Raw genomic sequence first — 18,711 nt, 5'->3', positions numbered from 1 at the left:
AAATTCTATTCCTATTTTAAATAAATATTTGTGTGACCTTGGGCAAGTTGCTTAAATTCAATTTCTTTATCTTTAAAACAAGACAGTTGGGTTAGATGCTCTCTAAGGAAATCAAGGTAATAACTGAGACAGATCCCAAACTTTTTAAGGTATCCAATAAGACATCTTAATTTGCCATCACCTTATTTGTCTGACATTTCCAGGAGATCTTTCAGAGAAACAAAACAGTTACCACTTTTCAGATTCTATCTCAAATGAAAGTTTGGAAACTTACCTCCAGAAGTCTGTTGGTGTGCTCACGGAATATAGCAGCATATTCTTTCATTTCCTTTTCCCTTCCATTCTTGGCTGCTTCAATGAGAACAAGAAGTGGGACTGTTGTGTCCAAGAAAGAGTCTGATACATGGTCAATAATGGCCTTACGGAGCTGCAATAAAGGGGAAAAAACACAATTTAAGTTAAGGTTTAGTTTGTACACCATTCTGTAAATTATACACGTTATTATCACATAAAAGGAATCATAGGACACAGAGCTAGAAATTACCTTGGACAGCTACCATCTCTAGGTTGTTGCACTGGCTGGTCTCATTTGTTGGAATGCATTGTCAGTCTTATTTAGGGTTTATAAAACTGCTAGTTTCCTTCAAAACGCAGATTAAGTGTTGTATTTTATATACAGGATTTCCCAATCTCCCTACGCCACTGCAGGTTTTCCTCACAAAAAAATAATAACTTGTAATAATGGTGGGTGTGTGTATCTCAGTGTGTATGTATAGTTATATATACTTGTCCTCTCCCCAGAAAGAATGTTAACAACTTGAAGGCCAGGACAATTGTTTTCCATTTTTTTCCCCATTGACTACCAAGGTGCCTAGAAAATTTTGTTTGATTCTATAGGAAATCAGAAGGTTATTGAATAGGTGATAGGGCCAGATCTGCACTTTATAAGAGTAATTTGAAAGTTGAGAGGGCAATGAATTGGAGTATATAAAGACAAAACAGGAAACAGATAGGAGGTTCAGTGGAGAGAGTGACTGTAGAGACAGGAAGACCTGAGTTCAAATCTGCCCTCAGACACCTCCTCCTAACTGTATACCCTGGGCAAGTCCCTTAACCACTGATTGTCTGACACAATGATCCCTGAAAAAGGAAATAAAGATCCACTCTAGCATCCTCACTCTAGCATCATAGAGGTTACAGAGTTCCATGATCTATAAGCAAATAACTTCATCATGAGAAAATTAGCAGTAAAGATAAGTTTTTGTGTCAGTAAGAAGTTGAAGACTTTAAAAGGAAATAGAATTTATACATGACTATCCCAGTACTTCTAGAGAAGAAAAATGAGTCAAAGGAGAATAAGGATGGGGACAAAAGAAGAGAAAGGAGAATAGAAAGAGAAGGAACAAAACCCTATGCATACCAATGGTCCTTGGGTCATGAAAAGTCAGGCAGGACTGAATAACTGAACAACAGAGACAAGACAGGAAGAACAAACAAAAAACTATTTTAATAGTATAGATGTGAGGTCATTACAGCCTGCCTCAGGAGGGTGGCAAGGTCAGAGGGGAGAAGGAACTTGTCTGGGAGATATTGCAAACATGAAATCAATTGGCCTTAGCAATAGCTTGGATAAGAGGAGTCAGAGTGAGTTGTCAAGATGACAGCTAGTTTTGACTTGAGGGATGATGATATCCCTGACAGTGATAGAGAAACTCAAAAGAGGGGAGGATTTTTTGGAAAAAGATAATGGGTTGAATTTAAGATGTCTATAGAGTCTTCAGTTTTAATGGTAAGAAAATAGGTCAGTGTTGGAAAGAAGATCTAAGAATAATCAATTTAAAAAGGATAATTGATCTGATAACATAATCAAGTGAACATATTGAGAGGAAAATGAAAATCAAGTTAAGGAGAGGACATTTCCACCACAAAAACCAGAGAATATGTGTGTGTGTGTGTTTACAGAAGAGAAAAACTGAATTTCAGAAAAGTAAAATGAACCATCATCCAAGGGCCATAAAAGTAGGTTTATTCATGCTGGTTCTAGAACCCAGGCCTCCCTATTTTGAAGCCAGTATTCTCTGTGTCATATCCTATTACCTCTTTAGAGAAAGGACTCTTCATGCCGTAAGAATAAGGACAGCTTCAGCATACAAAAACTTCCCATGAGGATATTGACTGTTCCCCTATTTAAAGACATTGAATCCAGTCTTATCACAATCAAACGATTGCTCTTCAAAAGCATATATTTTTCTCCTCATTATGCTCAACTCAGAGGTCAGATTGTAAGTTAGAACATCCACATTTGCCAAAAAAAACCAGCATTAAAATATTTACCCATTTATGTACACATGCGTCTACATCATGTATTTTCATAATTGCAAAATTACAAAATGTTTTCTACCTTGTTGGAGGAGCTGACAATAAATTTTGATTAGCTAAATTGTAGACTTCATGGTAATTAAACCAACTGAGATCACCGATTATGCCAGTTGATAACAGATTAATAGAGCAAGGAGAATAATAAATGAGCCTGATGTCCAATTTTCTCCATTTACATTAATTGTTCTTGCACTCCCAGCTTAAATTATTAAACAAGTCGAACATTCTGCTACAAATTAGTTCTCTTAAATTAGATTTCATGTAAGCTCATAAGTGACAGTCAGGCAATTACCCAGCTTCACAGATATTTGCTGAGTTCTAAACCCACCTAAGAAAAATGAATACATTTTACTTTCATAACATTGAGCCCTGTAAAAGAATCATGAAAGACAGGACCAGTTTATCTGTTAGCAACAATGATAATAACATCCCACAGAGGATAGGACAATCCTATCACTTAGTTTGATCATTCCTATCTACAAAAGAGACAACCCATCTTCCTGAGCAAAAAACACAACTTTTTTGATATTACAAAATGTAGATGTCAATATATTTTATTTATATATGTTTACATGTGTACAAATATATGTTAATTCAGTTTATTTATACGCATACAATACATGTGCATATGTGCACACCATGATGCTTTAAAATAAGAAAAACTCAGCCTAGTTGTGAGAATCAGATCAAGGAAATCCTTTGCCTATCATTCTTTCCAAATAATATTTCATAAGATCACAAAATTGAAATTCAACCTGAGACACTAGCTGTATGACCCTAGGCAAGTGATTTAACTTTTGTTTGCCTTAATTTCTTCAACTGGAAAATGAGGATAACAACAGTACGTATCTTGATGGGTTGTGAGGATCACATGAGATAAAATTTGCAAAATGTTTATCACAGTGCCTGGTACATAGTAGGGACTACATAAATATTTATTCCCTTTTTCATTACAAAAAAAATACGACAAATATGACTCCTGACTTCAAGACTACATTCTATTCAGTTGTTCAATTTCACTAATCTGGCTTTCTCCCTCAAAAGATAAGGATCAATCCCCCAATTCCTTCTCATTGACAGCATTGCTTTCTATTAATCTATTAATCTACTCCATGTGTGAATGCTTTCTCAATGACTCTTAATATTCAGTTCCTATTAACATGAGCGTCTATCTGTGCTTATCCCTATGTGGCCAACCCATCTCCCTTTCTAGTCATGAATTTTGTAGATAACAACCCTCATGCAACTTCTTACACCACAGCCTATTTATGTCCAACAGGTATTAACACTGTAATAACTCATAAATTTGGTTCCATAGAGGTTACAGAGTTCCATGATCTATAAGCAAATAACTTCATCATGAGAAAATTAGCAATAAAGAGAAGTTTTTGTGTCAGTAAGAAGTTGAAGACTTTAAAAGGAAATAGAATTTATACATGACTATGCCAGTACTTCTAGAGAAGAAAAATGAGTCAAAGGAGAATAAGGATGGGGACAAAAGGAAGAGAAAGGAGAATAGAAAGAGAAGGAATAAAAAAGGAATAAGATAGTTAAATTGTACTGTTTTATGAATGGGAAAACCAAGGCTTAGGGAAGTCAAATGCCAAACATCTCACATGGATGGATGGTGCCGGGGATTTGTGTCCCAATCATCTCATTATAAAACCAATTCTCTTTCCTCTGGAAGATTTTCTTTTACAAAAACATTTATTTTTCACACCTGCTGTATGCAGAGGAATGTGCAAAATTAGGGACAGATGAGGTTTGAATAAGACGTGATCCATCCCCTCAAGAAGCTTTAAGCCTGGTTTGGCTATAAGAGATAGCCTGAGAGAGCTACAATTAAAAGCAGTAGAAGTATAAAATGAATGGCCATAATAACATCTTAGAGAAAAGACTGTTAATGTTAGTCTATCTGGGAAGGCTTACTAGATATGGTGGTCTGTGAATTGGGTTTTGAAGAAAAATATATTTCCTTCTTTTACTAGAGAAATGGGGGTCTATGGGTACAAAGTGTCATATATTCTTTCAGACACAATCAATATATCCAGTGATTTGATTTGATTTATTTTTATTTGATTTTATTTATTTTTACATTTTCCTTAAACTTTGTTTCAATTTGATTTGATTTGATTTGTTTTTTACATTTTCCTTAAACTTTGTTTCAAGTGAAAGTTCCCTGGGTATTAAAGAAAGAGTATGTCTTGAAATGTATGTGATAGAAAAATAAAAAGCATTAATAAGATGAGAAGAAAGAAGAAATGCAAGAAAACTTTGAGATACGTGAAGTCTAGTACTTGGTAGATAGTCACAATGGGAAGATGTCTAGGGAGGCTTGCCTGTGGTTCATTCACCAAAGAGAGGTAGTCTAGTAGATATTTTAACAAATTACTTTCGTTAATTAGGTACTGACTTCATTTGTTTCTATGCTATTGACGACATCTAAATATTATCAACATTTTCTGGCATCCTGGGGGAAAGCTTTTGATCATCTTACCCTTGTTAATACTCTGGCTGTCATATCTTTCCATCTATTTCTTTCTAGAGTCCCTTCCAAGCCTGATTTTCCCTTTTCCCTTTCACTCTCTAACTAACTGCACTAATTTCATTTAGCCCTTCTGAGGAAGTCTTTAGAGCAAAACAAGATACTTGGTATCTAAACAGTAAACTGAGATTCAGAAAATCCACCTTTAATTCTCAATGATGCTTTTTACTCAAACTCTTGACAGTAGTTTATTGTCCCCCAAGTTTAGAATCCATTTCCATGTTTCAGGTGTATTGCTTAGTAGACAATAGAAAGATGCCAAAGGATTAGAAACAAAATTAGAACACCTTAAACAGAATAGGCTCGTGGAGGAATCTGTTAGAACACACTCATAATTCTTTTTAGAAAAGGGGCTGAGCTTGCCAACATAATTACAGTATTCAGCATCAAGGAGGCACTGAACCTGAATTGCCATATATGCTCTTCCATCTGTTCTGACATAACAGGTTTGGAATGTGATATCATCCCCAAAATCACGAATAATTTTCTTACATGAATAATTACTAAATCACACTCAATTCATCCCAAACACTCTTATCCTCTTTCCCTAATATCATGACATGTTTCATTCAATTCTGGGGCGGTATATTTAGTAGCGAAGGGTCACATTCAAGAAAATATAATTCATGAGTTCCATGTCACCAAGAAGGCAAATAGGCATCATTGCACTGGTACTTATCTTTGCCATTTATCTTGAAACCAGAATTCTCTGTCTATCTGTTTACCTGTCTGTCTGTCTATCTCTCTCTCACTCTTTCCCTGTCTTCTGTCATGGACTTCTTTGACAATCTGTTGAATTGTATGGACCTTTTCTGAGATTACAATACCAATAGTACAATTACCAATAATCTCATTTTATAGAGGAGGTTCAGAGAAGTTAAATCACTTATTCGTGTTTATACAAGCAATAATTATTAGAAGGAATAATTGAAGTCCAATTTCTTCTGACTTCAAAGCTGGCACTCTTTCTTCACCACACTAATGTGAGAACTAATTATCTCCATTTCACAAATAAGGAAACAGATTGAGAGATGGCATGACTTTCTCAGTGTCATAGGATCATGGAAATAAAGATATAAAATAAGTTAGAACCATCTAGTCCACCACTGGCGAAGTATTGGCACATGTAATGAGCTGACACTGGGAGAGCTGCTCCATTCCCCCTCTTCCCAGTGCCCAAAGACACTTTTTGCTTGTTCCGCCCCTCTGACCAGCCACCCAAAGCTAACACTTCCTCCCTCAGCTCTCTAGTGTAATGTGACAGAGTGGTGGTGGGGGATCAGAGGTAGCTTGAAGTGTCAGCTGGGTCATGCGAACTTGGAAACCTTCACCAATATTGATCTAGTCCAACACCTTCACATTAACACTGAAGCAATGGAAGTAGAAGAAGGCTAAATGAATTACTTACGGTCAGAACAGTAGTAAGCCCATCAGAAGAAGAATTTGAATCCAAGTCTTTTGATTCCAAAACTCATACTCACTTATAAAGCTATGAAATATCTGAGTTGATACTTGAAATAAGATAACATGACTTTACTCCTAGTGCCCTTCTTTCTCTCCCATATTTGTGGGTAAGAAAGGCAACTAAGAAGCATCATCTAATCCCTACTGCTAAAACCACTGTGAATTCTGTATTCAGTGAGAACAAGGAAGCTTGGATGGAGAATACATTCATTCATAGCTAGAGAATTCATCTTGGCTTCCAACCAAAATTTTATTGTATTTGCCATTTGTCTTTGCCCACATTTGTACTTTGTACTTCTAACAGATAAGCGAGTTGAGTTCTTGATTTTTTCAAAGAACCTTTTTCATCCTTTCAGAAAGATTATTTTTCCCCATTAGAAGGTAGTAGGACAAACACATATAAACAATATGCATGTACATGTATATGTGCATATGTATGTGTATATGCATATTTATTCTATACGTGGATATGTATGACATACATTCCAATGTGTATCAAATACATATATCCACATATGTTTATAATAATATATGTATGTAAACCCACATACATGGCAAATATAGGTATATATACATATCTGTATAACACATTGATCTAGATATACGCCTATATGCATATACACATATATTCCAAATGAAAGGAAAATTTTAAAAAATCTTCCTTCAAATCTCAAAATTATCTCGGATAGCTGATAAGGAGTGGGACCTAGAAGAAGTAAACAAGCAGAAAGTTGAAGCAAGACCAAGAGGAAATTCTTATATTTTTGGTGGTGTTTTATCAGGAAGAGGGGGAGTAATCGTGAGAATTCTTATCATTAACATTTCTTTTTTATTTGTCTGGAAACTAAGACTGAAAGAAGTAAAGTGACTAACACAGAGAAAGGACTGACACTTTGATCTCACTCTCCCTCATCCCACATATCCAATCAACTGTCAAATCATGTAGTATTTAGGTTCACAGATACTGCTCCCAACTAATCTATTCTTAGTATTTCCAAGTTCATTTCTCTACTTCAGGCCCTTATCCTCTGTAATAATGCATACAATTCATAGCTAAATTGTTTCTTTGCCTGTCATTCACCCCTCTTATTCATTCTGTGCCCAAGTACCAAAATGAATTTCCTTTAGTTAGTCTGACCATATCATTCCCATCCTTAATAATCACACATGGCTGCATATCACCTCTAATATCAAATATAAAACCCTCTATTTAGCATTCAAAGATCATCATAATATGGCTCTAACCACTTCCACATTCAACAGGCCAGTCTGACCTTCTTACTGTTTTCTCATTTATGACACCCTGTGCTCCCACAAATTTACCATTGAATGACTGAATCCCTTCCTGGAGTTTTTCCCTTTCCCTTATGGATGTACCTATTAGAATACTTCTTAGGGAATCAAGTGCTACCTTTTACATTAAATCTTTCCTGATAACCTTGCCCCACCTTGAACCAGTATCCTATCTCCCAAAATGACATATTTATTTTATAAGTTAGTCACATATATATGTATATATATATATATGTATAGATAGAGATAGACATAGATATATACACACATGTGTGTGCTGTTTCCTTCAAAAGAATGTATCCTTACGGAGATGGAAAAGTATCATTTCATTTTTGTCTTTGTACCACCATTGCCTATCACGATACTTGGCACATAGCAGGCATTTGATAAATAAGTTTAATAAACAACAGTCTTTTTTTAACTAAATAGTATTTTACCAATGGAGAAGCCATTGAGTAAGATGCTTTGCCATCTGACTTCCAGCTGCACCTTAAGGAACCCTTGGTCGTTCCATCTGACCTACAGTTAAATTCTCTTCTATATGTAATTGTCTCCTATTAAAATGCAAAATAATTTAGCATAATGATTTTTTCTATTTCTTTTACTATGTCCATTGCTTAGCACAATTCTTTGTGCATAGTAATTGTTAATAGTTTTTTGTTCATTCATTTTCCAAGAAATGAAGAAAAAAATCACAAACAATTCTCAAAAGGAGTAATCATATACCATAAGAGAATGTTCTAGAACATATTTAATAAAAGAATCAAAATAAATTTATGTTTTCATTTAACAACCAGATGATTGGCAAAAATGGCAAAAGATGGAAATAACCTAATTACATAACTTGTACAATGATTGGCATACAAATGAAATGTAAGAAGAATTGATTGAACTATTATGCTAAGAAAGTAAATCAAGTGTTTTTTTACTTTGATACAGGAATATAAGTGAAAACATAACTTATATCAAGGATGTGAATTTCAAAAAAGGAGGGCTTCTCGTTCCCCCAAATATTTACTTGAGCACTTTTTTTTTTTTGTCAGAGCATAGAATTGGGATGCAAAGTGGATGCCTATTAAATAAGGAAAGATGAAACATTGTGATTCATCAATGCAATGAAATTAAATGATGAATATATTATAGACTAAGAAGGTTGGGAAGATTTTTATGAACTGATTCAAAATAAAATAAGGAAAGTCAAGAAAACAATATACTCAAATACTACCGCAATTTAAATAGAAGAATTTCAAAAACAAACAAGCAAAACTGAAATTATAATGGCAGATCTTGGTCACAAAGAAGGTAAAGAAGACAATATCTCCCTTCACTTATTTGCAGAGGTGAAAAACCATGAGTTGGAATTAATTCATATAATGTCTGATTGTTTTGGATGAGTTGGTTAGTTTTGCTGCAGTACTTAACATTTTCCCCTTATTTTTTGTTACAATAAATTACTTTTCTGGGCTGTGGGGGGATGCAATGGGAAATGGAGTGGTTTTAGTTGTATGCCCAACAGATTGATCTGATTTTCTTCTATTTTATTCATTTAAGCGTTTAAAGATATAAATTTTCCCCAACTACTACTATGGATGCATCCCATGTATTTTGTTATATTGTCTTATTGATATAATTCTCTTTAATTAAAGTATTGATTGTTTTCTATGATTTATTCATTGCCCCAATTCATTCTTTAGGATCATATTATTCATTTTAAATTAACTTTTAATTTGTCTTTACATAGCCCTTTATTGAATAAAACTTTGTTGCATTATGATCTGAAAAGGATATATTAATATTTCAGCTTTTATGCATTTGTCATTATTTTTATGCCCTGGTACTTTGTCAGTTTCTGTGTCACTGTCTTTTATTCCTGAGAAAAAAGGTATATTCTTTTCTATTCCAAATCAATTTTTTCTAGATGTTTATCAACTCTGACTTTTCTAAAATTCTATTAATCTTCTTAAAATTGTTCTTGTTAATTTTTTTGTTTGAGTCTTCTAGTTCTGAGCAGGGAAAATTGAGGTTCTCCACCAGCAGAATTGTACCATTGATTTCTCCCTGTGTAGCTCATTTAATTTCTTTAAATATTTGGATTCTGTACCATTTGGTGCATATGTTCAGTGCTGATATTACTTGTCTATGATGACTTTTATAAAAATGTAGTTTCTATCTTTATCTCTTTTAATTAGATTGATTCTTGCTTTTGCCTTTCCTGAGATCATAATCGCTATCTCTGATTTTTCATTTTTATTTTAGCTTAAGCATAATGGCTTCTGTTCCAGCTCCTACCCTTACTCTGTTTCACTCTCTGCTTCAAATGTGATTCTTATAAATAACATATTATAAGTCTCTGATTTTTAATCTCTTCTGCTTTCTACTTCCATTTTATGGGTAAGTTCATCCCATTAACATTCAAAGTAAAGGTTACTATCTGCATATTTTCCTCCATCCTATTTTTCTCTTCTTTATCCATTTATCTCTCCTTTAATCTTGTCCTTCTTCACAATGTTTCACTTCTAGTCACAGCCTCCTCTATTTGCCCTCTCTTCTATCAATCCTCCTCTTTTCTTATTTTTCTCCTTTTTTTCCTTTTCTCTGATTTCTTTCTAATGTAAGAAAGATTTTTATACACAACTGAGTATGGACACTATTCAATGGGAATGATTTTAAACAAAAGAGATCAATAAAATTTTATTTTGAAATGAGTGTTTCTTTGAGTGTTTGAGTCTTACTCTAAAAACCAAGCTCTTTTATGGATATCTGTAGACAACCACCTAGACAATATGTTTGTCACACAGAGAACAACTCCCAGGTATAACAAAGTTTCTTTGGCTTTAGGGATCAATATGAATGGAGAGGGTGTCTAGTCCAAATCTCTTTTTTACCCACTGAGGACCTGACCAAGATTTGGCAACCTAGACAATAATAGAAGAGATGTATTTGAGCCCAAGGCTTCAGATTCCATGGCTAATGCTCTTTTTTATCCATAGAACTCTCCCTTTAAAACTCAGCCCACACTAGTCCTTCAAACAAAAAAAATAAATGAACTTTTCTGTGATACTGTTAGTGAAGAAAGACTCAGATGAGGCACAGAAGGGATATATGAAAAAAATCACATAGTGTAATCATGGACATTTCTATATCACTTCAAAATATACCATAAACTTTTAACCAGCAAGTGCAGGAGGTCAGTTAAAGAGTTGTGTTTAATATTCTCTCACTCAAAGAAATGGAAATAATGCTACTAATGTAACAATACTTATACAAACTTCATCATAGGGGAAATTTAAAAAATGGAATATGAATCTGAGAAACAGATATGCTTAGCCAAGAGTTGCAGGGGTGAAGATGACTCATATTTGTGTTTAAATAACATTTTTATTGTCAGTATATTAGAGAGAATGGGACATCAAGGAGGACTGGCAGTTTTTTGAGCAGTCAGAAGAAGATCCCTATGAAATGCTGCCCCCTGATCAGAGCTACAGGAACCAGCCAAAAGAATGTTTGCACTAAAAATTTTTGTACTTAAGAAAGAAAGAGTAGAGGGGATTAAGACTGCTGATTAATATGTCAAAAGTTGCAGAATTTTAGATTATAGATTTTAGATGGTACCTCAAAGGCCATTTATTCCAACAATCACCCAAAGTGAAATACCTTTTATAGAATTCCAAAGAATTAGTCCACCAGCCTTTGCTAGAAGACCTCCAATGAGAGGAAATTATCTACCTTCCAAAGAAGTCCATCCCACCTATGAAAAGCCAAATTTGTTACAAAGATGTTTGGGTATTAGTATAGTTTAAGTTATTTATGTGCTTGTTTTCCCCCAATTCCTTCAACTAATTCTCAAGTGGCATGCAGTCCTGATTACCTTCCTGTAAATGTTCTTGAACTTGTCAATTCCAGGTGAATTGTGAGATAATGAATGTACTTTAAACTTAAAGCTCTAGGTAAATGTCAGTTTATTATTCTTGTTGCTGTTATTTTTGTTGTTATCCTACAATTATCTGGCCCCCAGTTTGGTGATGATGTCATTCTCTAAACCTTCTATTGCAATTCTGTTGAGCTCAGTAGAGGTAGTATCCTAGTAAACATACAACAAACTAATTGACCAGAAAAGAAAAATTACACACACACACACACACACACACACACACACACACACACACACACATTTTTGAGTTGAATCTATATTACTGCCACTATCTTAAGGCTAGACTGTTAAAAACAATAATAAATCACGTCCTGATTTATAGTGACTGAAGATCTCTAAGGTATGCATGCTTATAATAAAAACTTAACAATCACTTCTTGACTGCTAGATCCAGCACACATCCAACCAATTCCCTTCTTAACATGTGACAACCAAAATTAAACATAATGGTCCATGTGTGGTCTGAGCAGTACAATACAATTAAGCCCTCATTCTAGACTTTATGCATTTCAATTCAGCCTGGAATAGCAATAGTTTTTGGTGGCCTCTGTGATGATGTTGACTCATATTGAACTTACTGTCCACTCAGACCTTTGGATCAAAAAAAATTACTATAGAAAAGAAAGTATGATATGAGGAATAGAGGGATGTATCCAGAATAAGGTCAGGAGAGGTTAGTAGGATCAGTGAAAGTATGAAAAATAACCTATTGGGGCTTGATTCTTTCTCCTAATTCTTCATCAGAATCATCTTGCAAACTTATTTCTTTCCCATGTGGGGAGAAAATTTCACTGTTACTATCTCTAGCTTTTATATCTAAGTGGCTCCAATGAATCTATTTAGAGTCCATTTCTTAAGGGCAGGGAATAATAAACACAGATCTCTCACTGATGCCCCAGGCTTGCTGGTGGAAATTGCAGTTATATTTCTTTTGTTTTTGCATGTTTCCCACCCACTTCTCATCTTTGTCTTTCTTCTCTATTGGTGTTATAAAAAGAGCATTTATTTTTATTTGAAGGATTGGAGTAGGTGATAAGTTTCTTGAGAATATTCCTGGTAATAATTCTATATAAAATGCTAGATGAAGTTAGAAAAACTTGAATTCAAATCCTCATTCAGACACTAGCTGTATGTCTCTGGGTACATCTCTTAACTTCTAAATCTTAGTTACCTCATCTGTACAAGAGGGAATAATTATAGTACATACCTTTTGGCATTGTTATGAGGATTGAATGAGCTATTATATGAAAAACTTTATCAGGAGGGGGTTGTGACCTTTAGATTCTCTTCCAACTCTAAATCTGTAATCTTATGACTATTTTCTTTTATCTAAGTAAGATGTTGTTGTTGCTTTAAAAGTTGGGTACCCACATAGAAGGAACCAACATTGAAATGCAGATTGAAAGATACCATTCTTCACTTTATTTCCTTCATAAATTTTCTTTAATGTAAGTGACATGTACCTTGTTTCTCAACATGATAAACATGGAAATATGTATTGTATGATAACATATGTACAACCTATATCTTATTTTCTGTCTCCTTGGGAACGGAGAAAACATGGATTGCAAAATACAAGGAAAATGATTATTAAAAATTGCATTGGCATGTAATCTTGGAAAAAAAGTGGGTAAGAGAGATCAAAATCAGGATGGAAATATTTTGGCTCCATGGATGTGATGCATTTAGCCCAGCATCTCTCTTATCTCCTCCCTTCCCCCAATGTTCTCTCCTCTCCCCTCTTCTTCTCACCTGTCTACGCAGGTCTCTGGTCTTTTTGCACATGTTATCTATTGCAATATTCAGGGTATTACTCCTTTCCTTCTTCCCAGCCTGTAAAAAAAATAAGACAAAAAAATTGTCATCAGAAACTGAATCTAATTGTTATCTATATATTAGCAAATTTCTTGTCTCCATCCATGTCCTCCCATCCACGGAAAATAATAACTTCTGGTTCTGAACTGGTTTTCATCCTACTAACACATTGCCTAAGAGATATGAACATCTTACTTAAGAGAAGTAGAATCATGATTAATGGCCGCATTGGTTTGTCCTTTAAGGGGCCACGGCATGACTGCAATAGTGCTGGGGTCCATTTGGCCAGGCATCATACAGAACAGCCTCTGTATAGAATGTTACTCCACGGCTCCCAGCATGCCAGCTTGTTACCCGCTATGCCGAGCAATTAGCTTAAAAGCACCGGAGGCCCAATTTGTCACCTTCTGTGGGAGTTTGTGAAAGAAGGAATTTTAATCGGGTCTTGTGCAATGGATGCTGAGACATAGTGGAGCTTTGTTGAACACCAATAAAATATGCAGTGTGAACCTTGACCATAGATGTAGCTGACAAGATTCCAAGAACAAATTGTTTCCAGGGAGAACATAAAGCAGACAGTGGGCTTCTCCAGACAACTGGCAGGCCACCTTTTCCCTCTGCTTCTGTGGCAATAGAATTCAACACAGTGTTAGAAGGAACGAATTTGAATTCCAAAAAATTTGCCACCTATGGAACCTTGGATGAATCGATTCCTTGCCCTCCACCATATCTTATCTGGAAAAAATGAGGGGAGTTGCATGGCATGGCTTTGGGAGTCTCTTTCCAATTTCAATCCAAATGAATCCAAGAATCTGAATTTCATAAGAATCTAAAAGGTGGTAGGTAGTGTTCCAGGAGTTCAGGAAACAAATAGCAAAATGAAATAGCCAGGGCTCATTCTACTGGAAAGGAAAAGAAGGGGCCATTGTTCTTAAGCTTAAACATTAATTGATTTCCAAAGTCCCTTTAGCTTCTTGATGTATGCCGATATCATCTCCAATCAGAAGAGTTTGTTAGTTTGCTTGTTGCTTCCCGTCATGTGTTTGTTGTGTTGACTTAAATCTTAAAATATATTAAGAGAGAATAACCTTGGTCAGTATACATATATATATATATATATGTATAACTTTTCTAGGCATATACTGAGTTGAAACTAATGAGCCTTTTTTTTTTCTGGCGATATCTCACATAAAAGAGATGGAAACGACCATTATGTGATTCACTTCTTTGAAAACGGCTGCTCTTTAAATTAATAAACTTAGAATGGTCCTTGGGAGGAGACCTTGAAAGTAAAAAAAGATAAATTAAAAGAGCCAGTGACCATAGGAATTTGCCATGGAGAAAGCTTCAACTTTTTTTCAGGGAATAAGGGAACATTCATTCCAGAACCTAAGAGAAAATTGTCATTTTTTTTTCTGAAATGCTTCTTAGAGATTATGTAATCAAATCCCCTAATTACACATGAGGAAACTGAGGCTGAGAGAAGTGGAAACATTTACTTAAGTTCACATAGACAGAGTAGAGCCAGGATTTGAATCCAGTTCCTTTTACTTCAAAGCTAGTGGTCTATCCATAACACCTCTGTGTTGGAATTAGAAGACCTGATTTCAATTCCCATCTTTTTCTAGGAACAGAGGTTTAAAAACAGATTTTAACTTTTTTATAACAATACAATTTTATTTGTTCTCTGACATTTTATAGTCTATATTCTCTCCCTTCCTTCTACTCCTCCACCCCTTCCCAAGATGGCTGGCAACATGATGTGTTGTACATGTGTTATCATCCAATTTATATTTCCATGTTCATCATATTGTGAAAGAAGAAACATATTGCTTATACAAAGACATAGATTTTGAAATGTTCTCAAAGGTCATTTGTTCAAACCTTTTTACAAATGAGTTCATTAAAAGAATCAGAAAAAGTGAATGTCTAAGGTCACGCAGTTCTTAAATACCCAAAAGCCTAGATTGGAACCCAGAATCTCTGGCTTCAGATTGATTTCTCTTTTTGTTTTATTGCTTTGGAATAGATGACCCAATTTCAATTGATTTCACCTATCTAGACCTCCTTTTCATCATCAGTTGTCTAAGGAGGTCAGGAGAGATGGCATTCATAGGTCCCTCTAGAGGTCTAAATCCTACGGAGTAAGGACAAAAGAAACATCTGTCCTCTCCTAAGACATTTCAGACCCTGTTGTAGCACACACTACAATGCCTCAAGCAGAAAGTCATTCAGATTGGGTTACATCTAGAATCTGGGATTGAAGGTACAATTTAAGAATGAATCAGAGACAAAGGACAAAGGAAAGATTCCTCTTCATTCCCTCCCAGCTCTATTCTTTGGACTGAACTTCATCATCCATCCCCATTCTACCCTCATCTACTCCCCAGGAAAAGCTCATTACCACGAGACTTATCATCAATAAGATTGTATCAGTCGGGGGCAGCTGGGTAGCTCAGTGGATTGAGAGTCAGGCCTAGAGACGGACCAGGAGGTCCTGGGTTCAAACCCGGCCTCAGCCACTTCGCAGCTGTGTGACCCTGGGCAAGTCACTTGACTCCCATTGCCCACCCTTACCACTCTTCCACCTATAAGACAATACACCAAAAATTAAGGGTTAAAAAAAAAAGAAAAAGAAAAAGAGATTGTATCAGTTTTGCTACTCATACTTCATTGGTAGCCTTAGTTGCCTCTGTCACAAGAGGATTGGAAAGAAAAGCAAAATAAAATAAAATAAAATAAAATAAAAGGCAAAAGCCTAAAAAACTTACTTCTAAAATTTCTAATTAGAAAAGATTCAGAAGCCCAGATCAACTCTTCATTTCCCACCAGCTGTAGTCTTTGAAATTAACTCCATCATGCTCATGTCCCTATGCTGTGTATTTTCTTTCCCACCCTTATTAAGCTTTTTTGGGGGTGTTTTCTTCCCTTTTAAATAATAAGCTCTTTGAGGCTAAGGTCTATCTTTCTTTTTCTTACATGTATCCAATATTCTTAGCATGGTTCCTGGAATATAGTAGGCACTTAATAAATAATAAGACAGTATTCACTGGAAAAGATCCTGAGGTTGGGAAAAATTAAAGGCAAAAGGAAAAAGAGATGTCAGAGGATGAGATGGATAATATCATGAAAACAATGAACATGAAGTAGGACAGACTTCCAGAGATGGTGGAGGAAAGAAGGGCCTGGCATGTTATAGGTCCATGGAGTCACAATGACTTAGACATGACAGAAAATTGTAAGTTTGTACTAAACCAACTAATGAGAACCACAGGATTCCCCAAAGAATAAGTAAAGATCATCCTAGAGTGAGGATAAGATGATAAGTGTTTTAAAATTAGAAGATATCATTTAGAATAACTCCTCTCATTTACAGCTGAGGAAACTAAGGCCACATAGAGAGTAAGAACCAGAGTTGGCATACAAACGGAGGTCTTCTGATTCAAAATCCAATGCCTCTTTTTCTTCATCAAGGTTTCTATGCAGAATATTCATGAACTAAATCATGTGCCCTTTCATTGAAAAACCATTCCCTTTATAGAAGAGATGGCATGATAATGAAAACTATTGGCCTCAGAGTCAACCGAATTTAATTCAACTCTAATTTTGAAATTCCATCTCTAATGGTTATTTGTGTGGCCCTGAGTAAATCAGTGTACCTTCCTGATTCTCAGTCTCCTCATTTATACAATGGGACTACAACTCACAACACTACCCTAACCAGGCTATTGGAAACAAAGCCCTTTGCATAAAAGGAACAAGGGAAGAGACCTTTGAGAGCAAAGGAGAGGGGAGTCTTCAGTGGGCAGCCTCTGTCAAAAGCTGCCAGAAATACCTCAATTGAAGGGTCTGATGCCCAAGCCTACAGCTCCTGATGCCTTTCTACTGCTCCTCCACCAGGAATGAAGTGAATATTCTTTAGGATTATAGATGTAGAACTAGATGGGATCTTAGAGGCCACTGAGTCTCAAACCCTTGTCATACAAACAAGAAAACTGAGATCCATAAAGGTAAAGTGACTTTCCCAAGGTCACACAGGTAATAAGCTTTAAGGCTATATATCCAGCCCAAATCTCCTGCCTCTAAGTCCTCTGCCCTATACATTATGCCATACTACCTCTGTCCTTCACCCTAATTCTTTCCTCTTCTTCACAAAGTAGGGATAAAAGAGAGCAGGCTGGCCTGAAAGGGAACACAAGGAGCCCTCAGGGTCACAAGCATAGCTAGCAATTGCACAGAGAAAATTGCTGCCAGTCCTTGAGACTCTCCTATTTTTAGCACACTTGGTATCTTCTGCACTGTGATTCATCAATACAGTTAAAAGATGGCAGTGTTATTAGAAATGGCAGTGGTGACACAAGGTGGCAACATGAAAAGATTCAATAAGGCCTCTAAAGATGATTTCCTATTTTTTATATCCAGAGCTTAGCCTGGGTCTAAGCTTCTTTACAGGGTTGGGGACATTTTAACTTTACACACTCGCTCTTCACACTGGGGATCATTTGTTTTTCCCCTCCTATATCCTTCCTCGTCTCCTTCTAATTTTAGGCTTCCACCCTGTTTTATTCCTTGCAAAATTGGTTCAGAATTATATTACCAGGTTCCCTTCCCCTTTATTTTGCATAGCATAAAACACAGCTTATGTCCAAAAGAACACTGGCTCCAAAGTCAGAGGACCAAGGTCAGAATCTGTTCTCTGAATATGCCCATGGACAAGCCACTTAACACTCTCTGGCCTCAGTTTCCTCAACAATCTATTAACAAAGCAGCATTTATTATAGCTTATTATATACCTGGCCTTTGTTCATCCATAAAACAAGTGAGTTGAACTAAATGCTTCCAGAGTTCCTGTTTAGGTCAAGATTTCTCAGCCTATAATCTAATTTAATTCAACATTCATTTATTAAGCTGCAGCTAGATGACACTTTGACAAATGCCAGAGATACAAAGAAAAATGAAACAGTTCTTACCTTAAGGGGGATTACAGTCAAATGAAATAGAATGACAGAAGGAACATTCATTTACATAAGATCGTTCAACATTTAATAGCTAGCATTTATTTATAAAGCACTTTTTTAATTTAAAAATTGTTTTACATATTTCTCATTTGGTTTTCAGAATATCCATATGTGAAGTAGGAGCTACTACTATTCTTATTTTACAAAAGAGGAAACTGAGAAGAGAGATTAAGTGGCTTTCCCAAGGATACTCAGCTAGTACTATGCAGAGCAAGATTTGAATTTAGATCTTCCTGACTCCAGGTCCTATGTTTTATCCACTATAA

At 35.6% G+C, this 18,711-nt stretch overlaps 1 protein-coding gene across 1 annotated transcript in view; it reads right to left on the bottom strand.

Moving 5' to 3' along the window:
- CTNNA3 (catenin alpha 3) overlaps nt 1-18,711 on the bottom strand; it is a 2,010,564-nt gene that overhangs the window by 1,016,772 nt on the left and 975,081 nt on the right. Inside the window, exons 7-8 of the mRNA XM_044660319.1 lie at nt 13,365-13,445; nt 275-427 (exon numbers count right to left, since the gene is read on the bottom strand). Of these exons, the coding sequence (XP_044516254.1) occupies nt 275-427; nt 13,365-13,445 (234 nt within the window). The remainder of the gene's footprint in view (nt 1-274; nt 428-13,364; nt 13,446-18,711) is intronic.

Source organism: Gracilinanus agilis, chromosome 2 (genome assembly GCF_016433145.1).
Source record: "Gracilinanus agilis isolate LMUSP501 chromosome 2, AgileGrace, whole genome shotgun sequence".
Taxonomy (NCBI): Eukaryota; Metazoa; Chordata; class Mammalia; order Didelphimorphia; family Didelphidae; genus Gracilinanus; species Gracilinanus agilis.
Note: the sequence above shows the minus strand (reverse complement) of the source record. Positions and strands in the feature narration are given on the sequence as shown.